At 51.9% G+C, this 26,331-nt stretch overlaps 1 protein-coding gene across 1 annotated transcript in view; it reads right to left on the reverse strand.

Annotated features, from left to right (window-relative positions):
- Window positions 1–18,163: 18,163 nt before the first annotated feature.
- LOC127030058 (adhesion G protein-coupled receptor E3-like) overlaps window positions 18,164–26,331 on the reverse strand; it is a 32,126-nt gene continuing 23,958 nt past the window's right edge. Inside the window, 11 exon segments of the mRNA XM_050915966.1 lie at window positions 18,164–18,328; window positions 19,616–19,784; window positions 20,036–20,127; window positions 20,892–20,958; window positions 21,703–21,951; window positions 22,495–22,676; window positions 22,845–23,015; window positions 23,671–23,870; window positions 24,380–24,499; window positions 25,042–25,152; window positions 25,155–25,212. Coding sequence (XP_050771923.1) covers window positions 18,164–18,328; window positions 19,616–19,784; window positions 20,036–20,127; window positions 20,892–20,958; window positions 21,703–21,951; window positions 22,495–22,676; window positions 22,845–23,015; window positions 23,671–23,870; window positions 24,380–24,499; window positions 25,042–25,152; window positions 25,155–25,212 — 1,584 coding nt within the window.

Here is a 26,331-nt window from a genome sequence, read left to right on the forward strand (position 1 = left end):
CCCGATATCCTCACTGTAAATCCACGTCAGGTGGATTAGCAAGTCGATGTCTCATTCATTCTTAGCATACAGCTTGATGTCATTCATGTAGAGGAGGTGGCTGATGGTAGTTCCACTCCTAAACCCATACCCATATCCAGTCCTTGTAATTATCTGGCTGAGGGGGTTTAAGCCTATGCAGAACAGCAGTGCATCACCTTGGTATATGCCGCACTTGATGGCCACTTGTGCAAGCTGCCTTGAGTTGATTTCCAGTGTTGTCTTCCATAGTCCCATTGAGTTCTTGAGGAAGATCCTTAGTATCCTATTGACTTTGTATAGCGGCAGACATTCACAGATCCACGTGTGTGGCATTGAGTCATAGGCTTTCCTGTAGTCAATCCAGGCTGTGCTCAGATTGGTCTGTCTAGACCTTGAGTGACTGCTCTATCTATGAGCAACTGGTGTTTTGAACCTCTGGTGTTGTTCCTAATGCCGTTCTGAGCTGTGCTCATATACTGGCCCATGTGGTCCTGTAGCTTGGCGGCTATGATACCTGACAGGATTTTCCATGTTGTGGGGAGACAGGTTATTGGCCGGTTCTATTCCCTTGCAGGGGTCTTTCATGATCAGCACTGTCCTTCCTTGTGTTAGCCAGTTTGGGTGGGAGCCTGCTGCCAGCAGCTGGTTCATCTGTGCTGCTAGGTGTTCATGCACTGCTGTTAGTTGCTTTAGCCAGTAGGTGTGGATCATGTCTGGTCCAGGTGCTGTCCAGCTCTTCATGTTCTTGTCCCGCTGCTGGATGTCTTCTACTGTGATGGTAACTGGTTTCTGTTCTGGGAGATTGCTGTGCTCAGGTCCTGTAGCCACTTTGCACTGGTGTTATGAGTCTTCTCTTTCTTCCCTATGTTCTTCCAGTACTGTTCAGTTTCTGCTGCTGCTGGCTCTGCTGTTATTGTGTTGTTGCACTGTAACTGCGAGTACAACGCCTTAGATGGTTCTTTAGAGAACAGGGCATTTACTTTTTTGGCCTCTGCTTCCCTAGTGTATCTCCTGAGCCTGGTAGCCAGTGCTGTGAGCCTTTGTGTAGCAGTCTCTAGGGCTTCAGATGGAGTCAGGCCCTTATATTATTTCAGTAGCTGAGTCTTATCCTTAATCTCTACACCCTTCTGTAGTTCCACCAGCTGACTAACTTCTCTCCAAGTCGCCTTGGTCTTATCCTCCAACCTCATTTTCCAGGGTGGGTACATACTGTTGTTCTTCTTGATCGTATAGCCAAGCATCTCCAGGATTACAGAGGCTGTAGTGTATACCAGTTCATTGGCTTGAGTTATGGTGGTAGTAGGGATTGTCAGGAGGGCTCTATTGGCATCTTCTAACATACTATCTGGTGGTACTTCTCCACTGAGCCTTGGTAATTGGTCTCAAGGATTGACTGTAGCTAGTTTCTCCATGATCTTATGCCTCATATCAGCTGCTGTGCTCTGCAATGAAGGGGGTGGCAGTGACGTTTCAGCTTCAGGAGTGGGCTGCACATCCACTTGTTCTTCCAGGCTTGTTGAATCTGGGATGTAATGTGGAGTTGGTCTATCTCAAGCTGTGAGAGCAGCTTCCTCTTTACTATGTTGAAGCGTTGGGTAACTAGCTGTTTCTCAGTAAGTGTGGATGTAGGTCTTTTGTCTATCCATAGTCCCCTCCTACATTTCATAGATCCCCTCTCCTTAGGTCTACTGTTATAGTAGCATTCCATCAATTCCAGGTTCTCTTGTCTCATCCATGAATAGTTTGTTCCAGTAGCCCACTTATTGTCAGATTGGCCTGGTTCCTCAACATCTGGTGCAGACCTTGTTAATCCGGCCGACGTCCAAGCCGATATGACTCTCCTAGGTCGTATTGCTCTCATATTTGAGGTAGGAAGGTGATGCGTTAGGGGTACCAACTGGGATTTGAAACCCGGTCTCCCATATCAAAGGGCAGCGCTCTTAACCACTATGCTATGTCACCTATATGTATAGTGACAGACCCAGGCCAGTGTCGTGTGTATGTGTGTGTGTGTGTGTGTATATACACTCATTCGCACAATCACTCATACAAGTTCTGTGTAGACGTTATAGTTACCAGCCTAAAGGTGCTTGTGACAATACTGGCCCGGTATCCTGTACACAAGAGTGGAGCCGAGTCCGGGTCAGGTGCGCACCTGATGCTCCTGGAGGGTGGTAGCAGAACCAGAGACTCAAAGCCCTTATTCTTCAGAGTCCAGTTTTATAGGAATGTTTCCCTATGTTAGGTCATGAGAGTTGCTTCATTCTGTGCTGTTAAATCAGTCAGCAGGTGGCTGGCTCCGTGTTGTCAGATGTTTGTTTTTCCTTCCTTTGAGGTGCTGGGGTGGATTCCAGTTTGCCCTCCGGGGGTCATCTGGTTGATTCCACTTGACACCGTCTTCTTCAGGCTGGTAACTCCCTAACCATTCATTCATCATTTAAACTAGGCACTCGTTCACATACATTCTCTATCTTAATCCCATCTATTTTACTGTCTCTTTACCTTGTGGGGTGTTACCAATTTATGTGACTCCCTGTCTTTTATTATTGAAAAATAAAGTGAGAAGAAAAGTGACAAAGGGTAGGGGTCTCTAACAGCTACTGTTTTGGCTTACCGCAGTGATTACAAAGTAGCAATTACACCGCTTTGCCTGAGGCACAGAGTCAATTGGCGGCTTGCGCGCCTAGTCAATTAACCAATTAGCAGCTTACAGGGGCAGTTACAAAGTAAAGTAGTGACTACAAAGTGTCACTTAGAGAACAGGCACTTAGAGTCAATTAATGTTTAACAAGTTTTATACAAAGTATCTCTTTGAGCAGGCTTCACACAGGCACAGCTGGTGGCTTGCAGGTTAGAAGCTAAATCTCAGGAACCACATTTATTTCTAATATAAACCTTTAGTTATAAAGTATCAATTAACAATAAATCATTTCTAACAATAAATCATTTTTCATATAAACCATGTCTAATATAAACCTTCTTTAATATCCCTACAAGAGTTCTGGAGTGTGGCGGTGGGAGGTGCTGGGACCGGGAATCATCAGCTGTATTAAAATGGCACCTCCCCAAGGACTGAATTTTCATCAGGGCTGTGGGTCCGGCCTCCCTTCTCTGGGGGCAGAGTTTGCAGGCACAGACCGGAATGGGACACGCCAATGGGAGGGTGGTGCCCCTCACCCACTCAGGAATCCCAGGCATTTGGGTTTGCACCCCCCCATCACAGCCCCAGAAGGGCCCATTACGAGCAGAAGGCCTCAGAACTTCCCCCAGCAATCCCGACAGTGACGAATATTTCCTCTGCACCTGCAACTGGAGGGATGCATAGGGGGCTGTATGCCTGGGTGACCCATGCCTAAGAGCTAAAGGGTTGAGACCTCTGTTCCCATGGACCTTTCCCCCTTTCCTGGAGGCAGACCAGGGCATGGCTGGCGCAAGGTCTCCTGGATCCTTCTCTTCGGGGCCATGCCCCACTTTGCTGTGCATGTGACCTCTCTCCCTGTCCTCCGAATGGCTGTTATTGCCCCCTTGGGAAGAGCTTCGAGATCAGAGGGGGAAAGAAGCTGGACTGGACCAGACTTTCAAAAGTGCTCAGCTCCTATTGTTCTGAACTGGGAGATGGGGGAAGGGGAGTTCTCCATTGTTTGAATGGCGAGGGAAGTGTTCTCCATTGTTCTGAATGGCGGGGGAGGAGTTCTCCACCTGAGTGTGCTGTGAATAGTCAGGTGCCAGCAATGGGAGGGGGAGGGAACATGTGAGGGATGTTCCATCCCAACCGGCCTGTCTCTGGGTGTCAGCGTGGCATGACCCCCTCAGCTCTCAGACACCCTGACCATCTGTGGGCTGCCTTGCTGATCTGCTGGGCAGTCGCTTCTCTGCCAGACCCATGCTGCCTCCCCACCTCTCGCTTGGCGATGGCATCATGGGTCCCAACTTCTCTGAAACCCCTTCCCGGTGCCGTCTTCCCACGGTGGGCTGGCTGGGCTGCTGGGGTGAGGAGCTGGGGGTGGGATGAAGGAGATTCTGCGCAGCTGGGCCAGCAGAGTGCTAGACTCAGTGCCGCTGCTCTGTCTCTACTTTCTCTCTTCTCCGTGTGGCTGTTGGGATGAGAACTCCAGTTTAAACCATGCTCACTGATTGCCCAGCAGTCTGCTGGCCCATGCTGCCAGGGGGACTGGCCATCTGGGGTACCCCCTTACCCACAGCCCCCCACACCCGGTGCACCCCCATGTCTAGGGAGGCAGCTCTGGGGTCCACTGACCCGTCTTAGCAAACACTCCCTGGAGGAGCTGGGGCAGGTGGTTCCTGGCCTGCACCCTGTCCCGGTCACTCCATTGCTGGCTGCTCTGGGGAGGAGCTGGGCACTGCTGGCAGAGGGGTGTGGCTATGTGCTGAGATGCACACTTTGAAGCTCTTCTCTTGCTGAGTTTGGATCTAAATGAGGGCTGGAGGAGGGAGTGACCCACAGCAGATGGCAGCATGTATGATGGGGGGAGGGGCATGTGCGTCTGTCTGTCTGTCTGTGTGAAGCTGTCTGGTTTTATGCGATTTGCTAAGTGCTGAGAGATTAAGTGAAACAATAGCCAGCCCCACACTGAGATACCAACTGCTCCCACCTGAGGGTTTGGGAATGGATTGACACCCGGTACCTGCTGGCTGGCCTGGTATCAGCAAGAGGGTCGCTGAAATCTGTGCTAGAGACCGCACTGCCTGGGACTGCCTGCCCATGGGGCTGCTCTCCTGCATCCCTGCAGGCTTTCCAATCACAAGTTACCTTCCCGGGGCAAACTTGCCCCTGTCAAGTGGGCTTGGCTGTTTGGTGCCTTGTGCCCCGGCTGATATCAGACCCACCCCTGGGCCGGCACCAGCGACGGGGGCTGCTTTCCACCCTGGGATATTTTTGAGAGTTCAGTGTTTCTCCCTGTCTCAAACTGGGACAAAATGTACAAATCTTGAAAATATTTGCAAACTGAACTCCCATTCACCCAAAAGAATTCCCATTTGGGTGAATGGAAATGTTTTGTTTTGATTTCAATCTTTTTTGTCTAATAAGCCTAAATTTTGGAACAAAATGTCATTTTGAATCAGGAAAGCTCAGATTTTCTGTTTAGAAAATGTCAAATCGAAACATTTTAACAACGTCAAAACTCTTTTCCCATCTCTCTGAGGAGGGAGGTTCATCAGATCCGACCCTGTTTCACCAACGGTTTTGGTTTCAACCAACCAACCAACCATTTTAAATTAAAAACGTTTGACTGCAAAATTCACATGCAGCTCTATCAGCGACCCTATGGAATGGGACCCCTGCACTCCCATTGCCTTGGCAGGACAGAGCTGCTGGTGAAATGGCTGGGCTGAAACCACTGCTGGTGACCTGGGGGGCGGGGGGAGGAGGGAGAGGACCGGGATGCATTGCAAACAGAAAAGATTCAGTGGAAGAGCTGGTGGGCACATTCTGGCTGACATGAGTTGTGCTGTGAAAGGCTATTCACTTTATGCAGAGCCCTCTTGCCCAGCTTGGCGCCCAGAGTGTGTCAGAGGTGGTGCTGCTTCCTGAGGTCATGAAAACAAGTGTGTGGTGCTTTTCCCTGGCTTTTTCCTCCTGTTAGCCCAGCCAGAGCAGCCCAGCCCAGGGGCGGGAGGCGGGTGGGCAGCATCGTCTCTTCCTCCTTTTGCATCGTCCCCTGAAGGTGATGGGCCTGAACTGGTGTCTAGGGCGGGATTTGGCCTGTGGAGCCGTTATTCCTGGTGGGGAGAGAGCCCAGTGCCTCTCACCTCCCTGGTCGGGTTTGCAGGGCTGGTAGGTGGAACCCCCCATTCTCTCTGGCAAGGGAAGCGTGTGTGCTCACGAGGGGACAGAGCCTCCTCCCACGGTTATTTTCACAGTCGTGCAGTCTGCAGAGCAGAGCCGCACTCAAAAGCTTCCCGGAGCTTTGAAATTGGCATCTCCATTTCCTCGCCGGCCCTGTCCCGCCTGTCTCACTCGTCCCTTGAATCACTGCTTGCAATCGGGGACGAACAAGGAGAAAGGAGAATTGGGAATGCGACACATGTTGTGGCCAGAGGCCTTATGGGGCTGGATGTGGTCCAGAGAGAGGGTCTGGGGATTCCGCAGCCTGCAGTTGTCACACTGGGTGTGCTGCCTCCTAGCTACGTCCATCAGAACCCCAAGGCTTGATTGACCAAGTGCCCCCAGCTCCAGCAGGGCCAGTGGGAACAGTGGGTGCTTGCACCTTTGGAAATGACACCCTAAGTGAATATATGGATGGGGATGTGGCAGGTTCTAGGCTGGTGCTGAGCTGCTACCTGAACAATATCAGCTCTCCATCCTTGGGCTCTACAAAGGAGGAGGCAATGGTTAGCCCCCTGGGATGGATAAAGAAACTGAGGCACAGAGACTTGCCCAAGGTTGCCAAGCAGACTAGTGACAGAGCTGGGACTAGAAGGCAGGTCTCCTGAGTCCCAGTCCAGTACTCTTTCCATTTAGCCACACCACCTTCCTTAGCAATGGTACTAGCAGGCTGTCCTTTGGACCGCTGGACCTGCCTGGCCACTTTTAACCTGGCTGAGCCTATCGTACTGAGCCTATCGCACCTGCTGCTCCCATGGGTACTCAGCTGATTCTCTGGCTTGGTGGAGCCTTGGCAGGTCAGATGCCCCTCCCCAAGCAGTTCAGCCCTAGGTTTCTGCATGGCCAGAGCATCCAGGACCATCTCTCTGCTGTTTCTAGCAGGGGCACCAACTGGAGACAAACCTGCCCCACCCTTCCCCACAAGTGCATAACCCCACGAGGAGTTGGAGTGCGAGACAGGCAGCCTGGGTTCCATGCTCAGCTCTGCCACCGATTTAGTGAAGGGCCTGATATGGCTCCCACGGAGCCCACAGGGAGCTGGAGGAGCCAGGGATGGAGTTTTGAGCAGGTCCCTTCCCCATCTGTAAAATGGGACTCTTTACACCCCCCCCCCCAATACCTGTGAAGTGCTGGGGAAAGGCTGAAGGGACATGTTCCACCTGCCTGTTCATCGGAGATTCCCCCCTGCTTGGAGAGAGACGCGTGTACAACAATAGATCCTGGATGAGAACTCCCATGCAGGCTGGAGAGGGAACAAATAATAAGCCAAGGCAACGCTTCCAACCAATGCACCCTCCTTGTTAGGCCAACTCCCCTGCAGAGTCTGCGGGAGATCTCCCCTGCACGCTGAAGGCTCCTCCAGGACTAGGACACATGTCCAGCGAGGTGCACCTGTCTGCAGAATTCCCTTGGGTCAGAAGCGGCGCCAGGGTTTTTGGCTCCCTAGGCAGGGATCCTTCTGCGCTCTGGGTCTTCAGCGGCAATTCTGTGGTGGGCGGGTCCTTCCACACTCTAGGTCTTTGGCGGCAATTCTGCGGTGGGTCCCAGAGTGAGTGAAGGACCCGCCGCAGAATTGCCATCGAAGACCCTGAGCGCAGAAGGACCCCCCGCCACCAAATTGCCGCCGAGAGTGACAAAATGCCACCCGCCCCAAATCCTAGTGCTCTAGGCGACCGCCTAGGTCACCTAAATGGAAGCGCTGGCCCTGCTTGGGGCTCCATGCAGGTGCAGGGGGCTACAGAATCAGAGCTGCCACCTCCTGAGTAACTGTCACTGCGATGGAGGAAGTAGAATGGGTGCAAAGTCTCTGTGTCAGATCGCAAGGCACCTGCTTAGATTGTATTAACAAAATGCCCAGCCTGAGCAAAGGGACTGGCAAAGGGGGAGAGTAGGGGCTGGTTGGAAATAGAACATATGCTCCTGATTGGCTATTTCATGATGGAGAAAAGTGGCAGGTCAGTTTATATAGATGTGAGCTCTCTGGCGCAGGGAGCAACTCTTGTGTTCTGCGTTTGTGCAGCACCTGGCACCATCTGGGGCCTGGACCATGAGTGGGACTTCTAGCAGCTACAGTTATACAAATACATAGTAATATAGAACTTGCCTGTCACGTTTCTCCATCCTGAAGCAGCAAGTAAGTACATGAAGTACATGTCCTCTGAAATACCAGGGTTTTTTCTGATGTGTCTTATCACCTGTTGAGCTTTTCATGAAAAATGAGACCTGAACTTCAACATGGGTGAGGGAGGTTCTGGTCTCCTTGGACAAGAGCAGAACTATTGCTTTGTTGGTGTAGCAGCAAAGGCAGAGTAATGCTTGCTTGTCATGAGTGACTTATTTCTGTTTAATTAAAAAGCAAACATGGAAGTTAGTTGCCAAAATTGTCACGGACACTTTCAGTCTGCACTGTTAAAATGATGGGGTCGGGGGAACAGAAGCAAAGGTTCAAACAGAACTGTTTGTCAGGCTATCCTGCAGGTAGGTAACATTTGATGTTCTTGGGGCTTGGTTTAAATGTGTAGCTGCTAATGCCTTGCTGTTCCTGGCATGCATCAGGTGTGGCTGAGTTAATGTTACCGCTGGAGCCTTATCGTTTGTGGCTCCTGAGTTCCTCTTTTGATCTTTGTTTTGTTTTCCACCCAGCGAGCCTGCTGCAGTGCTGGGCAGTGTTGTATGTGCATAAGGGTAACGTGAGAGCTGTGGACAAGAAGGGAGGTGAATGAGGCCAGAGCCCCATCTCCAGTGAGTTACCTACTGGGCTGGGGAGGTGAAGCGGAGCACTGAAAGGAGACATTGAAATTAACCACACTGGGGCACCTGTGTAATCCATCCTGCAAAGGAGCTCTGCTCTCGCCTTGGGGACCCTTCATCACTTCTTTTGGTTCTCCCTAATCTGAACTCGTTCACCAGGCACTGGGATTTTCTCAGTGCCTTCTGGCCCTCATTTAATATTCCTGTTAGGCTCAGTGGTGACAGGCTCAGAATGTCCCACTTATCTCCCCGTAACCCCCAGGGCGCCGACCCCTGCAGACGAGGGGCTCTGGCACAACAGCAGCAATGAAACAGAACCTTGCAAACAGAAGAGAGGGATATTTAAACAGGCGTGAAATAAATGGGAAGAGAAATGTTGGCACCTGGGGGAGGGGTGGGGAGCTGACGGGGGTTGGGGAAGGAGGGTGAGCTGAGCAGCATCTTACTGAGCTGCAAAGATATTACATAGCGACAATGCACTGGGGAGAGCTTGGTTCCTGTAGATGGGAGAGTATGCGGTGTGTGTGAGCCTTGCAGGCAGCCCCAAGCCATATTGTACAGGGTTCCTGCTTATTTCCTGGAAAGCTCGGCCCTCCAGAGGAGACTCACAGCTTCAGGCAAATTTGCAAACAGCCTCATCTTCTCCTTGGCCCTGGGGTACAATCCCCTGCACGTTTCTGCCTCAGTCCCCGTCTGCCGGGGTGAGGGGCTGCAGGGAATGCTGGCCCCCGACGGGGCCTAGGGAAGGAGCAGATTCAGGGACCGCGGGGTGGTTCCAGATAGGGACTGGGAAGTGGAACTCTTCAGGCCAGGTGCTGTGCGCAGCACAAAGGGCCAGGTTCAAAATCTTGGGGTTCATCTTAAAATCTCAAAACAAAATGGGTGATTCTACGGGGGTGGGGGAGGGAACATAGAATAAACTTGGGAGAGTGAGTGACTAATAAACCGATGCCCTCCGCTGTCTGCAGCTTCAGCCCAGTCCGCCTCTGCATGGCCTGCTGCCTGTAGGCTATCTACTGTCTTGAAAGATCCCCCAGCCCTGTACTAAATCTTCACAAAGAAATCATTGGCCTGTAGGAACCTAAAACAACCCTCACTACCAAGCAGATCCTTTCCTGTGGGAGTTGTTACCGGGCTCCTGCACCCTAGCATGCCAGGCTGCCACCCCAAGCACACTGGATGCAGTTCTCTGAGCCTTTATTTTCCCCACGAGGCCAATAAAGCTTCATCAGCCCCAAACTTAAAACTGTACCGAACTTTTGCCCAGAATGACCGGAACAATCACATACCAGAAATGGAATGAGTCCTGGCCCCTTGGACAGATGTCAGCAGAGAGCTCCCTTCCCTATGATACCTCCATCCATCCATCCTGCATTCCAAACCCGCTCTAGGTTGCTCTTCTCCCTGTTCATCAATAGGGGTCAGTAGCGAGCTCCCTACTATCAAGGGCTTCAGGCTACAGGGTTTATAAACGCTTGGGCTGATTTCTCTCAAAGCTATAATGGCTCCATTGCAGCTGGATTTGGGGACAGAAGTTTAGCATTGCAGTGGGCAGGCATGTGTATGTGGGGGACACTGCTGCCTTCTTCTGGATGGCATTAGAACTGTTCAGCCATGTGTCATGACCCCAGTACTGTTGACAGCTGATGGGGATTCTCCTGTAGCCTGAGTGGTGAGGGGCTGGGCTTTTGAACCTGGAAGATCTTAGCTCTGTCACTGCAAAGTTCTGATTGTTCATGGTGAGCAGCAAAATGACAACTGTGAAGTCCTGCTTAGCCACAGATTTGTTACAGACTCAGGTTTCCTAGGTGCAGGATGACTCATTTCACCAGATGATGGAAGCTGAGGCTGTCACATGGCTGGCACTTAACCTGGGCTATTTCTGAGCCACCTCTCTGGACGCAGCAGTGCTGTTCTCTGTGCTCTAAGGCCATGTGGATTCAGGGAGACCCCTATTACCCTCTTAGTATCACTGCCACTTCGCTGCTCACTTTCAGAACTTTCTTCTTAGGTTCAGTCTCTATGAGAGTTTACTGTAGCTTCCCTGGCTTCAGGGAGTCCATTTAAAGGCTACTTTTCTCCTGAGATGCCATAGGCATTGCAGCTCTCCAGAGACACTGTCCTGCCCCTTCACAGCTGCCTCCATCCAACCCCAGTACCCCCAGCTCACGCTACCCCAACCACCAGAGTTGCACTCCTGGCTCTGACTCCCACTTGGGACGTGATTGCTCAGCTTCTGATGCCGATGCCCCTGCATTGGCTGACTTCTTGATACAGTAGGAGGGTCTGTTTGAAGATTGTTTCAACCATCAGCTGTCAATCAGGGTGTTTGATGGACAGGCCGGACCACTCACCCAAGAGCTACCGAGGTTGGACTCCTCTCTGGAAGAGCTACTGAGGCAGGACTCCTCCCTGAGTCTGTTGTGTGAGTGGTGTCTGTGAATCAAGACCACAATACTGGTCTTGACTCTCATTCACCCCTTTTAGCTCCATGAAAAGGCTCCGAGAGCCAGTTGGCACATGAAAGCAGCAAAGAATCCTGTCGCACCTTAAAGACTAACAGAAGTTTTGGAGCATGAGCTTTTGTGGGTGAATCCCCACTTCGTCGGATGCATGCATGTGCTCCATGGGGAAGCCAGGTCTTGCAATTTACAGATTTATTAGAACGTGGAGGCTGATAGGGAAAGAAATTCATCCATTGTTTTAATTAGCTTGTCCATTGATCTACCAGTTAGATCATGCAACTGGGAGGCCGGACTCTTGGGTTCTGTTCCTGATTGTGCTGATGACTTGCTGTGGCCTTTACTGTTTTGTGGCTCAGTTTTCCCCTTTGTCTAATGTTACATCCCCTGGCTCCCAGGAGCGTGGTGTGTGTTGCTATGACAGATCCCATTTCTGCATGGTGCTGGTTCTGCTGTGGTTAATCTGCCGCTTGAGTCAGGAGGCAGGAAGGTGTATATGGGGCAGTTGGTGCCGAATGATATGGGCTCTGGCAGCCTTTGACAGGCTGCTGTAATGAATCCAGGAGCTGCTGCTGCGTGAGACTCTGGCTATGACTGAAGCAGCCCTGTGTGCCTGTGCGTGGTGGAGCTGTGAGGGCTGGAGTCGATGATGAGCCTGGTTGGGATTTGTAGACTCCATTGAAAATGCTGTGGAGTGCAACCAGCAACTCCATCTTCACACTCCGCTGAATCCCTTTCTGTTTGAGTCCAGACCAAACCCTGAGAGAGCCCATGGCCCTCCTTCGGCCCACCACAGCTCTCTGCCCATGGCCAGCCTTCACTTCCCCTGCCCACGGCCCGCCTTGGGCCCCCTGCAGCCGCTGCCCATTGCCCGCCTTGGGCCCACCACAGCTCTCTGCTCACGGCCAGCCTTCACCTCCCCTACCCACAGCCTGCCTTGGACCCCCTGCAGCCCCTGCCCATGGCCCGCCTTGGACCCATCACAGCTCTCTGCCCATGGCCAGCCTTCACCTCCCCTACCCACAGTCTGCCTTGGGCCCCCTGCAGCCCCTGCCCATGGCCCGCCTTGGGCCCACCACAGCTCTCTGCTCACTGCCAGCCTTCACCTCCCCTACCCACAGCCTGCCTTGGGCCCCCTGCAGCCCCTGCCCATGGCCCGCCTTGGGCCCACCACAGCTCTCTGCCCATGGCCAGCCTTCACCTCCCCTGCCCACGACCCATCTTGGGCCCAAAGCAGCCCCTGCCCATGGCCCACCTTGGGCCCACCACAGCCCCAGCCCATGGCCCCCCTTGGGCCCACCACAGCTCTCTGCCCATGGCCCGCCGCAGCCCCTGCCCACAGCCCGCCTTGGGCCCACCGCAGCTCTCTGCCCATTGCCAGCCTTCAACTCCCCTGCCCACGGCCCTCCTTGGGCCCACTGCAGCCCCCTCCCATGATCCGCCTTGGACCCACCCCAGGCCTCCTTCCCCCAGTCCGCCTTTGTCTCCTCTGCTCACCCCCACCCAATTCCAGCTGGCCTGCAACTGCAACCAGGGCAAGTGAGTTCAGCAGCAGCCTGTGGAGAGACTTGTGCACCCCTGCATGAGAAGACAGAGGTGAGGGAGGAGGTTGCTGTTGCAGGAACAGGGCTGTCCAGGGCTCAGAGGGTGGCTTTGTGGTTGAAGAGGGCACTAGCACTCAGGAAATCTGCCTTCAATTCCCTGCTCTGCTGCATACCCTCTGGGTGACCTTGGGTGAGTCACTGAGTCTCTATGTCTCGGCGTGATGCTCGCCCTGCCTGTCTGCCTTGTCTAGCTGGATTGTAAACCCTGACTCCAGGCACCCAGCCCAATGCGGCCCCAATCCTGGAAGGGACCTCTCAGCGCTGCTCCAATCCAAGTCATACATTCTGCAGCCTGCCGTGGGTTCACACCCACCACTCCAATCCTAAGGCTCAGCATGGGCTCCCTCTGTGCTAGCAAAAGCAGCAGTGATTTCAATGACGGAGGGGTGGGGCAGAGCTGCCCTGTTCTGCGCAGCCCATATGACACTTTATGCAGATTTAATGCAAGGATTTACATATTTGTAATTAATTTGCATGTAGCCATGAACTCTGGTTTAAAGATACAGTGTGGATTTAGTGCAGGTGCAAGATGTTGGTGACCGAAACCCTCCATTTATCTCTGAGGCAGTAGCAGGGTCAGCTTACTCTCTGCACTGCCTGGCCAGCACAGCTGACCCTAATCCGGGGGACCCTTGTCTCAGTGTCATTTCAGCCACGCAGCTTTTTGCCTCTCTGCTTAGTTGCAGGGAGAGAGTTTGCGATGAGAGAGCTGGAGCTGAAACTGCCCCCTCAACTCTTCATTAGAGCCACTGAACAGGTCTTAGATGGAAGCAGTTTATAACCCCTGCAGATTTGCGCTGGTTCAGACCAGTGACTCGTAGGCCGTGGCTCTGTCACTCACTAGTGATGCCCTGAGGCAGCTAGTCCCTGTTGGTGCTGATGTTCCCACCTTCATGGAGCTGGTTTTATAGGTTCATGGACAAAAGGGGGCATTGTGATAATCTGGTCTGCCCTCCTGCACTGCACAGGCCAGAGACCTGCCCCCAAATGATTCCTAGAGCTGAGCTTTCTGAAAAACACCCTGTCTGGACTGAAAAAATGCCATGACCTTGGTAATTTGTGCCAATGATTAATCATAGAACTGTGGGACTGGAAGGGACCTTGAGAGGTCATCAGCCCAGCCCCCTGCACTGATGGAGGAGCAAGCAAACATGGACCATCCTGACAGGTGTTTGTCCAACCTGTTCTTAAAAACCTCCAATGGTGCGATTCCACAACTGCCCTGGGAACCTAGTCCAGAGCGCAACTCCCCTTAGAATTTTCCCTAATATCTAACTTAAATCTCCCTCCCTGCAGACTTCTTGTCCACCTTCAGTGAACATGAAGAACAACTGCTCTCCATCCTCTTTATAACAGCCCTTACCTTAGCTGAAAACTTAACAGCCTCCCCCCCGCGCCCCGGCATCTTTTCTCAAGACTTAACAAGCCCAGGGTTTTTAACCATTTCTTTAATAGGTCAGGTTTTCTAACCCTTTTATATATTTTGTTGCTTTCCTCTGGACTCTCTCCAGTTTCTCCACATCTTTTCTGAAGTGTGGGCCCAGAACTGGATACAGGACTCCAGCTGAAGCCTCACAATTATCTCTTGTGTCTTACATACGACACTCCCATTAATACATCCCAGAACGATATTGGCCTTTTTCTCAATCGCATCCCATTTTGACTCATATTCACGTTATGATCAACAATGTGATGCAATTGTGGAAAAGGCTAATATCATTCTGGAGTGAATATAATATATAGCCTATAGTTACCCTCACTGTTAAAAACTTTATGCCTTATTTCCAGTCTGAAATTGTCTAGCTTCAACTTCCAGCCGTTGGATTGTGTCATACATTTCTCTGCTAGATTGAAGAGTCCATTAGCAAATATTTGTTCCTCATGTAGGTACGTACAGACTACAATCCAGTCACCCCTTAACCTTCTCTTTGTTAAGCTGAATAGACTGAGCTCCTTGAGTCTATCACGAGAAGGCAGGTTTTCTAATCTTCTAATAATTTTTGTGGCTCTTTTCTGAACCCTCCACTTTATCACCATCCTTTTTGACTTGTGAGCACCAGAACCGGACACAGGATTCCAGCAGCGGTGGCACCGGTGCCAAATAAAATAACCTCTCTACTACTCTAGATTCCCCTGTTCATTGCATTAGCCCTTTTGCTCACAGCATTGCAGTGGGAGCTTATGTTCAACTGATTATCCACTACAACCCCCGAATCTTTTTCAGAGTCACTGCTTCCCAGGATGGTCCCCCATCCTGTAAATCAGGCCGACGGTCTCTGTTCTTAGATATATACATTTACATGTAACCATTTAAAAACACACATTGTTTGCTTGTACCCAGCTAATCAAGCGATCTGGATCGCACTGTACAAGTGACCTGTCCCCTTTATTATTCACTACCCCCCAATTATTTGTCACCAGCAAACCTGATCAGTGATGATTTGGGGCTTTAATAAAATTGTTAGATTTCCAGGCTTAGATAAAAATGTTAAATAGGGTTGGGCCCAGATCTGATCCCTGCAAGACCCCTCTAGAACAGCGCTGCCCAGAGGATTCAGGGGGCCCAGGGCAAAACAATTTCGAGGGCCCCTTCCATTAAAAAAAGTTGCAATACTATAGAATACTATACTCTTGTGGGGGCCCCTGTGGGGCCCGGGGCAAATTGCCCCACTTGCCCCCCTGTCTGGGCGGCCCTGCACTAGAAACACACTTGCTGGATGGTTTACAGTTACATTTGGAGACCTATCAGTTAGCCAGCATTTAATCCATTTAATATATGCCATGTTAATTTTATATTATTCTAGCTTTTTAATCAGAATGATGTGCAGTACCCACTCAGACACCTTCCAGAAGTCTAGTACATCAACATTTTTATCAGCCAAACTCGTAATCTCATGAAAAAGGATATCAAACTAATTCGACAGGATCTATTTTCCATAAATCCATCTTGATTGGCATTAATTACATTGCCCTCTTTTAATTCTCTATGAATTGAGTCCATAATGGCTGCTCTATTATCTTGTCTGGGATCGATATCAGAGTGACAGGTCAGCCTGTTTGTTCTTTTTAAATATCGGCACATTAGCTTTCTTCCAGTTTTCTGGAACTTCGCCAACATCCCAACAGTTATTGAAAATCAACATTAATTGTCCAACGAGCTACTCAGCCAGCTCTTTTCAAACTCCTGGCTCTAGGCTATCTGGGCCTGCTGATTTAAAAATGTCTAATGTCAGAAGCTGTTGTTTAACATCCTCCTGAGATACTAGTTGAATGGAAAATATTTATTGACTACTTCTGCCTTTTTCATTATTATTGCTAATTCTGCCATTTCATCTAGTAATGGACAAATACCATTATTAGGATTCTTTTTGTTCCCAATATACTTAAAAAAACTCCTTATTGTCCTTAACTCTGCTGGCCATAGAGTGCTCCTTGTGTACCTTTGCTTCCCTTATCAATTTTCTGCAATTCCTAATGTCTGATTTATGCTGTCATCTTCCTTTGTTCCATTTGTTATAGATTACTATTATTTAATTTTTTTTATAGCTGCATTCACTTCTCCTTTAAACCGTGTTTTTTTTTAACCAGTGCATCCTTCTTCCTTAATTGTGAGTCTAAGGGCTTGTCTACACTGGCAATTTACAGCACTGCAATTTTCTTGCTCAAGGGTGTGAAAAAACACCCCCCGATCTCAGCAAGTTTCAGCTCTGTAAAGCACCAGTGTAGACAGGTTATGAACGCTGGGAGCAGCGCCTTTCGTGGAGGTGGTTTTGTAGAGCACTGGGAGAGCTCTCTCCCAGCGCTGCACCACGACCACACAAGGCAAGTTAAAGTGCTGCTGCAGCAGGACTGCCACGGCAGCGCTTTAGCATTGCCGGTGTAGACTAGCCCTAAGGCTTTTGGGGCATCTAATAAAGTGTTCTTAACCAATTCCTAATGATCATTCTCATTTTTCTGATTACATTTTTCCTCCTAGCTGATTTGGCTCATAATTGTTCTCAGCTTTGTGAAATTATCTCTTTTAAAGCACCAAGTATATAAATTGCCGGTCTGGACTTTATTCTGTTTACACATTATAAAACAAGTAATGGATCACCTACCACTGTAGCTAAAGAACACACATTAGTAAGGAAGCAGTAGCAGCCTCATAAACCTGTCTGTGTGATCTAGCCATAGAAAGGGACAAAGTCTCATCCTGTGCTGGTGTGGGTTATACAGGCACATAATTTAACTCATTTCTTCTGAAAGGCAGAGTGGGGAAATGGACAAGACTTGGCTGTGCAGTATTGGGCACTTGTGTTCTATCGCCAGCTCTGGTTGCAGTGACCTTGCCTAACTGCTGCAAGATGGGTGAACAATTGTGGCCTGCCCTCAGACTGGGGTCTGAGGCCTTGGTTAGTAATGGCTGTGAAAGGCACAGAAATATTAAGGTCAGTAGGTAGAAGAGATGGGATTAGAACCCATGGGTTCTTGGTGGTAGCCTGGTACCATTCCTCCTTGGTTACAGTGTGGCTGGGTATATCTGAACTGCTTTTTTAATTCATCCCCCTTGACTTGTCATCCTGTGGTATTTGGGGATGGGTCTCAATTGGCCATGGGGTGTTTCTAAGGCTGGGGCCCTGTTGGGGGTGGTTGCAGTGGTACTTGTGGTATAAACTGTGAGGGACTTTGCTCATGTTAAATAAGGTTCATAGCATTAGGAATGGGAAATACTCCCCAGGGCTCACATCGAGTTTGCCTCTGCCCTTTGCTGCTGAGCTGTCAGATAATGCAGCTGCTGCTTCCACACAGCAAGGGCATGGATGTGATGCCCAGAGAGAGGGCCCCAGGTCCACGTCCCACCAGTGCAATGTGGGCGTGTAAAAGTGCTTTGCACTAGTGTGAGTGGTTATTCAAGGGGCCGGGTGAATTGGAGCCATAAATGTCCAGTCTTTTTTAAGCATCATGCCAAGCTCTTGGCTTCAGTAATGCCTTGAGACAGTGAGTTCCACAAGTTAATACTATTACAGCCTAGATTCTCTCCAAGCATTGCCTGGCGGAAGGCAGCATGTGTGTGTGGGGAACAGGCGTGTGTGCCTAACGGAGCTGACTATAGGCCCCTTATCTTGGATTCTGGTCTCTGCTGGCCCTAGTGTAAACTAGAGCATCCATGGGACTGCTCCAACCTACGCCACTGGTCTAAGATCCCTGAAAGACCCTGTAGCATTGTGTCTTCCCCTATGGCAGATGGAGTGTGTGACTGGTGCAGTAGTTGGCTCTGCTAGGGAGATCCGCTCTGTCAGGGGAATGATCTGCCACCTGATTGTGGCTCCTCTGCCCCATCAAAGCACAACAGGGCTGGGTAGCATTCGTGCGCCTGGCCCTGCATGTTTAAAGAGTCCTTTTGCACTGGTTCTCACTTCGCTACCACTAATTTGTGGGCTGAGCCATTGCTCTGGTCTCCAGAAGACAAAAGAGACAGATGTCTTTCCCTGTGCTCAGCCTCCCTGGGAGCCGGCAGGATGTTTCAAGCAGGCATTGGCAGCCAGAGTTGTTCTGGGGCGGCTGCTCTGACACTGGAGGCGGATGAAAGTCCGAGCTCGTCCTTGTTCGGAGTGAGCCACATTCACCGTATTTGAAAAAGCGAAACTCTGAGAGCTCCTCTGTCATAAACAGATAATAGGAGTTAATAGAACAGAAGTACTTTATATCTCTTTTGACTGTAAAGGGTTAACAAGTTCAGTAAGCCTGGCTGTCACCTGACCAGAGGACCAATCAGGGGACAGGATACTTTCAAATCTTGAGGGAGGGAAGTCTTTGTGTGTGCTGTTAGTTTTTGGTTGTTGTTCTCTCTGGGTGCTGAGAGTGACCAGACGTGCAACCAGGTTTCTCTCCAATCTCCCTGATACAGGTTCTTATAGATTTAAAATAGTGAGTATTTGGCTGGGAGGAGTTCAAATGTGTATTTGGCTGGGAGGAGTTCAAATGTGTAATTGGCTGAAAGGAGTTCAAATGTGTATTTGGCTGGAAGGATTTTAATTTGTACTTGTATACTTAGGCTGGGAGGGTATTCCCAGTGTCTATAGCTGAAAGACCCTGTAACATATTCCATCTTAAATTTACAAAGATAATTTTTACTGTTTTTTCTTTCTTTAATTAAAAGCTTTTCCTGTTTAAGAACCTGATTGTTTTTTTATTCTGGTGTGAGATCCCAGGGGACGGGGTCTGGATCCACCAGGGAATTGGTGGGGAGAAAGGAGGGAAGGAGGCGAGAGAAAGGTTAATTTCTCTGTGTTAGAATTACTGTCTCTTTCAGGAAGAGTCTGGGAGGGGGAGAGAGAAGGAGGGGGAAGGTGCCGTTTCCTCTCTGTTTTAAGCTTCAAGGAGTTTGAATCACAGTGATCTTCCAGGGTAACCCAGGGAGGGGAAGCCTGGGAGAGGCAACGGTGGGGGAAAGGGTTTACTTTCCTTGTGGTAAGATCCAGAGGGACTGGGTCTTGGGGGTCCCCGGGCAAGGTCTTGGGGGGACCAGAGTGTACCAGGCACTGGAATTCCTGGTTGGTGGCAGCGCTACGGGTACTAAGCTGGTAGTTGAGCTTAGAGGAATTCATGCTGGTACCCATCTTTTGGACGCTAAGGTTCAGAGTGGGGATTTATACCATGACATCCTCAAAGGCTCCCTTGGCACAGGGCTCCCGCTGACAGAGGGAAACAAGCCCCAGCCTCCCAGCCTGTGCTTAATGCTGCGCTGTGTCTAATGCCCCTGGCTGCTCCCAGGAGCTGTGTGGGGAAGGCAGTGCGGGCTGCCTACAAATCCACCAGATCAGCAGCCTTGGCTGGAAATCTGAACGCCTCCGATCCCGCCTCTTGGGGTGAGAACGAGCGCTGACCCCAGTCCCTGCCAGGCCGGTGAAGGCGCTGGGTGGGCACTGATGGGCCGTGGGCATTACCTGGCCATTGAGCAGATAGTGCACCAGGAAGATGAAGGCTCCCTGCAGGCTGCTGACGATGGTGAATAAATAGGCCATGACTATGGCTGCTGGGCCGACTTGGAGGAGACCAAGGCTCCATGTGCAGCCCAGAAGGAAGAGTTGGGCGATGGCTTTAAAGGTCAGTAACCTGGATAAAGGCAGATGGAGAGATCCCGTTACAATAACTCTATGGAGAGCAATTGGGTCAGGGGGATCCGGGCAGAGTGGGGTGGAGCTTCCATCCCTGGCTTTCCTATGTGGGACAGGCTTACTGTCAATGCAAACACACTGGGAATTCATTCCTATGGATCCTAGATATGCTGTTCCCCTCCTGCAATCCCCCACCCCCTCCAGTGCCAAGACATCTGACCCTCCAGGACTGTTTTGTTGCCCTCTCACCTGTGGTCTCTGACAGTGGACACATCTGCATTGAGGGAGAAGAGTCTGTTTCTCAGGATCCACAGGGTCAGCACAAAGAACATTATATTTATCTGTGGGAACAGTGGGAAATATTTCCTGTAAAACATCCCATCTGGGGCCGGTGACTTCAGCTGAGGCAGAGAACGATCCCAGAGGACCGAGCCAAACACTGCACAACCGGGGACTGCTCATTTCCGGTGGGAATTATCCCCTCCCCGTAATATCCCCTGGAAGCTCTCGGTCTGTCCCCTTGCATAGAGCTGGCAGCACAGCCAGGGCTGAGATGGATCAATGGGATCACAGAGGCCAGATGCTGCTCAGAGTTCAATATGGAGCCTCTCCAGTGCAGTCAGCAGTTATTTGGGGCTTACATTGGTGTAACTGAGAGCAGGATCCAGCTCAGAGATTCCAGATCCTGCCTGTAGAATACTCCTTGCCATTTTCAGACTGTAACAAATTCTACACCCCCCTCCAACTTCCACAGGGGTAGGGAGGAATATGTAGGGACACTTGTTTCCTCCCCTACAAAAAACATTGCAGAGTGGAGCCCTCTCCCTTCCTTGTTCCTTGGGTCATTAACTCAACTAGACCAAACTCTTCTGTCTTCACTTGGCAAATCTCCTGCTGACGTCCCTGGGAGCTGTGCCCGAGTAACGGCTGCAGGCCTGGGGATACAGCACAGGGACTCATTCAGGGATAGACCACAGCCGATGAGCCAGGTGGGACCTAAGTGGGTCTTTCCTTATGTTTTATGGGCCAACTTCCCCTCCCTGCTTCACTTAAATCAATGGGGTCACAGAGGTGAGAGGAGAATGTGGTTCAGTGAGGTACCCACCAGGATTATGGCACAGACTGGACCCAGGAAGCTCCAGTGAAAGCCTCTCTCCAGGCTGAGCCAGCAGCTACAGACAGGGAGGAAGAAGAAAGTGACTTTAATGGGATTACTGCCTTTTTTCAGCCCTGAGTGCAGAGAGGAGGTATCACAGGGCAGCTGGCTCTCAAAAGCGAGATGGATCTCAGCCTGCCTGTGACATGGCCGACTCTCTTGTGGGCAGCAGGAAAACAGCCTTCCCCATCTACCTCAGCATGTCCTGCTTCCAGCCACCACTTCCTCTTCCACCTCCTCAAATGACCCTTTCTGGTGGATGGGCCAGTATTGATGGAGGGCCAGACATGCAGCGGAGGGACCTTGGCCTAGCTGCACTGAAGGAAGTGGAGCTGCCCTGATTTACACCAGCTGAGGATCTAGCCTGGGGTGTCTAGAACAGACCACGCCCCGTTTTAGTGGAGTCTCTCACTTTAGAGAGGGGATGCTCAGGGATTTGCTCATAGTAAGAAGGTGTATTTGTTTCCTACCCACCGGCCCCAGAAACCCAGCCTGGGAGCTGGGAGTCCAGTGGGATCTTTCTGGCTTGTTCTTCCATATCATCAGTGGGGTGAGGAGTGCAGATGTCTGACAGGGGGCACCTCAACTACAGCGCTCGGGGCAGCTTAGTGTCCCTGGGGATGGGAAGGGTCCCGGGGGGACATTCAGCTCCCAGGCAGGGTGAGCAGGGAAATCTAGGTTCAAGTCAGACCTGGGGTGAGCCGGACAAGCACATGGAAGCCCCATCCTAGCTCCCCTTCGGGATGGGCGCTGAACGTACTGTGTGGAAGATTCGTAGCCTTCAGGATTCACCCCTGCAGAAATAGCCACCACCAGGGCTGGGAATCCATAGCCGAACGGGTACATGAATCTCTTCTTGAACCGGCTGGCACTGGTGTAATTCACGACCTTCAGCTTCTTGACGGTGAGGAAGAGGTACAGCCCCTCCAGGAACATCCAGGTGAAGCAGGCCAGGAAGAGGTTGTGTAGGAGGCCAGCAATGACAGCACACACCACCTGGGAGAGAGAGAGCCCCGGGACACTGTGGTGGGGAAGAGAAATGCTGAGTATGAGGGAGACCTTCCGGGAGGGGGGAGTGACACCGGGATTCTTGTTAGCACAGCTCTCCAGGTATAGTGCTCCGTGACCCAGAGATGGAAGGTACCTTGGTTTCTGGAGAGTCCTGCGGGTGCACATTGCTGATGCAGGAAGGGAGCGGAGATTAGTGGTTAAAGGAGGGGAGGAGGGCTCAGGGGATCCAGATTCTGTTCCCAGCCCTGCCACAGAGTCCCTGGGTGACCATAGGCAAGTCACGTAGGAGAGGAATCGAGGCACAGGGAGAGTGTGACATAGGGATAGAACTGGCTGAACTCCAGGGATTGGGGACACTCAGACCACTCAGACCAGTGTGAAGGGGCCTAATGGGGTGGAAACATCCCCCCAGGAACACTCCCTGTGTCCTGCACAGCCCAGAATCTAGGGAGAACAAAGGGGTTCAAAGCCACACACCCCAGACCTGCTGCGAGTGGAGGAACAGAGCAGCGGAGAATCAGGCCGTTCCTGAGGGCAGATGCGGGTCACCGGGGTGAGGAAGAGCAGGTCGGCCAGGAAGAGGCAGAGGCAAAGCTGCAGGTGGAGGGAGGTGCTGACGTTGCGGATGGAGCGGCACAGAAGGAAGGTGAGGATGGCGAGGAAGAGGCACAGCAGGGAGAGGGTCAGTCCCACATAGGTGATGATGGTCAGTGGGGAACTCTCCTGTAACACAGCAAAGGGGAAATCACCAGTGACCCCAGCCGAGCCCCCTCAGCTCCGACTCAGCCTTTTCCCCAGCAAAGCCTCCAGTGACTCCAGGGAGAGCTTTGCCCATGGCTGAGTGAGGAGCACAGGGTCCTGCCCTGTGACCTGAGTCTCACGGTGAGATACCGTCACTGCGATGGGAGCCATTAGGACGGCGAAGCTGGAGAGATGGTCACAGCTGCAGGTGGTGTGAGTACTGTTCGTGTGCACGGCGGTGCAGCCATCCGGAGACCAGCTGCCGCTCTCGGCCACTACTTTCCAGTAGATGCAGAGAGCCTCTTCCTCCTCTTTTTTGGCCTGGAAACACCACAGAATCATCCTCATCCTCATGGGACCACAGAACGTCGGTTCTTTTATTCCATGGCTATAGCAAACTCGAGGTCACCTACAGCTCCACGGCTCTCCCCACGCAGCCTCTAGTGCCCACTGGGGCCATCCCAGTGGCAGCAGAGAGAGAACACAGATCCTGCTGCTGCAAAAGCCCAGGCCCTGCTATTGGAAAAAAAGGGTGATAAATCCTTGCCAGCCAATAGCACCATAAGGAATGTGAGCTGAGCAGTTCCGACAGCGTCCAGCAGAGGGCAGTGCTGCGTGCACACATACACATACGCACCCTAACCACTTCATTACCATATCAAAGAGTTTCATGCTGACTCCCTGAACCCCACTATCTGCACAAAGCGGCTTTCCAGTTATTCCGGCTCAGGGGTGAGCTAGGCGGAGCTCTTACCCTAGAGCACTTTGCACAGCCCTGTGTTGTGCTGTGACCCCCGGTAACCTCCTCCAGTAACACAGCCCCAGTGCATCAGGAATAAGGAGGCCTCCTCTTCTCAGGACCACCAGGAGCCAGAAAGGCAGCACGGTCCAAACACCTAGAAGGAGATGGTGCCTTCTATATACCCCTCTGGAGCCCCAGCTGTGGAGCAAAGCGAGGGGATCTCCCTCCGCGCACCTGTCTGTGGCACAGGGTGAAGTCTGCGGATCTGGAGAGGGGAATGGGTCTCCCGTCTCCGACGGCCCCACTCACCACCCTGGAGTTGAGGTGACTCTTCTCCAGCTTCCCACCACCTGGTTGATTTCCCTCGCTGAGACGTCTTGCACTGATGATGGAGTCCAGGATGGAGTAGGAAATAAAAGCAGCAGTCTCCAAACCTGTTGTGAGATGAGGTGATCCCTCGTTAGGGAGATGGAGTCGCTATGGCAAAGAATGAGCTGGCCAGGTGCCCAGGGGTCACAATGAGGATTCGGGGCCCTGAATAGGCAGCTGAGGGTCCACGTTACTCTGGTCCCCTACGTCTCCATTTGGGGTTCTATCTAGACTAGGGCGTTCTTGCCCTTTCCATTCTCTGGGCTCACTTCATACCAGAGACCCTCTCATGAGCTGTCTCCCCTCTGCACCCCCAAATCCTCACTGCTCAGGGCTCAAGCTGTGGGACAGACAGGAACGAAGGTGCCAGCTCCATGGCCCAAAGCCTGAGAACCACTGGCTCAGCCAGCAAGGAGCACTCCAGGGCTAGAGACTGAGGCCGGGGCCGGCCTGGAGATCCATAGGGAGGGAGGGAGGGAGGGAGGAACGGGGGAACCCAGACTGGAGTTCGGTGCCAGGGAACCGCTCTGTGCCGTGGTTTGGGCCCTGGGTGTCGCCATCCCCAGGATGGTACCTTGTGTGGCTACCCCAGTGACTGCATCACAGTGCACGTCCATCGTCTCCTCGTGAGCTCTCAGCTTGAAGACTTCGCTGTGCTGGCTGCAGTTCCCTGTGACGAGCCACTTCTGGATAGCTGCAAGGGGTGGGGGGAGGAATTACAGAGCCCCTCGCTGTGAAACTGCTTCCCTGGGAATCTGTCCATTCTGGGTCAGATCCACCCCCCTCCCACTCCGCTTGGAGCCGGAGGGGCTTCAGAGCTCTTCTGCACTAGGGGAGGGGGAAGTTTGGTGCTCTCCCCCGCGAGTTGCCTGATCACCCCTCCCATATCCCCTCCCCCCATTCTGGCCGTGTCTCCCTGGGGATGCTGCGTCCCCAGCAGGGGGAGTAGTGTGGGTGGGGGGAGGCGCCTGGCTCAGCGTGGCAGCCCCTGGTGGTGGAAAGCCAAATATCACATTTAAACCCTTCTCGGGCATTGCTGTTGCTCCTCGGGGCACTGGCGGGGCTGGGTTATATTTCCTGGTGCAGGGGCAATGCTGTTCTCTGTCTGTACTGAACACAGGCTCACATCACAATGATATATAGGCTCTAACTTTCAGTGGATTTGGGGCACAGAGTGTAACCCCATATCTCACAGCAGCCAGCAGGTGGCGCTGAGAGCCACACGTCCCCCCTCACCCAGAGACTCTGTCGTCACGTTCTGTGTTGTCTCCAGAGACCGGAGAGCAGTGGCCAGTGCAGCCAGTTCCACGCTCTGCAGCAGGACGGTCACGGCCGACCCCTGTCCGTGTCTCTGCTGTCCCAGAGGGAGGTGCTGTTCAGGAGGGCATTGAAACGGAGAGTCATGTTCTGGGGACAGGAAAGGAAAAGCCCTGGGAGCGAGGAGTCCGGGGGTTCAGGTGCCACGTCCCACGTGTTCCCAGGGGGTGTCAGGCATCACAGCCAATGCCAGTTCAGGAGGCAGCAATGCTCTCAGAGGGGGGAGCCCTATACAAGGGAGGTCCACTGAGGCTGACTCAGGACCCCACTGGGACCTGAAGCTAACTGGGGCTAGAACCCTTTGTCCTTCCTTCTTCACTCCTGCTCCCCCATCCCTCCATTACAGATGCCATGGAACAACATTGTCACAAGCCCATGGTTTCCTACGCTGTCGCTATGCTGCATCAGGCAGCTGCTCAGAAATGTCTGGCAGGGCAGGGATAGGGCACAGATCCTGGTGCCTGAAACACTCAGGTCACTGACACATGAGTTGAAGGAGAATCCCCATTAACTGTTAGCAGTATAGCACCTCTGATGAACAACAACGGTTCTGAACACTAGACGGCGCATGCGGGTGGATAACACAAATGAGCACTCACACAAACACCACTAGTGGGTGCACCCCCCCTCCCCACAGCAGTGGAGGGCACAGGTCTTGTCTGAGGAGTATCTATATGTCTCCCTCCCCTCCAGTGAGATTCCTAACCTGGCACAGCAGCATGCATGGCTCTGGGGCACACTCAGGGGCACTAGCCTGCAGGGCACATTTAAGGGGCGGAGCCTCTCATCTCCAGTGATAACGCCGCACTCCCATCTCCAGACGTGGACATGAAACTGTCTAATGTTGAAATAAAGAAAGAGCAAAAACTGCTGCTCCTGCTGCTCCGCTTTCCCTGCAGAGAGACCCAGGGCAGAGGTGAGTTCTGCAGCTGCAGAAGGGAGATCGACATTGGTGTTTGCCTTATGCAGGGACCTGATCCTGACACCTCACATTGACTGAATAAAGCTTTTATATCGGATGTGTCCAGGACATGTACAATGGTTCTGTTGCCACAGCGAAAGGTTCATGTGAGAAATGAAACAGTTTCTAGTAACAGCTGGAATACATCAAGGCTTGGGACTAAGCCCTTTTTTGTTCATATTGGTGCTGGATGCATTGACAGAAAGCAGCCAGAGAGGAATCCCCTGGCACGTCTTTTACAGATGTTG

The sequence above is a fragment of the Gopherus flavomarginatus genome, chromosome 10 (genome assembly GCF_025201925.1).
Source record: "Gopherus flavomarginatus isolate rGopFla2 chromosome 10, rGopFla2.mat.asm, whole genome shotgun sequence".
Taxonomy (NCBI): domain Eukaryota; kingdom Metazoa; phylum Chordata; order Testudines; family Testudinidae; genus Gopherus; species Gopherus flavomarginatus.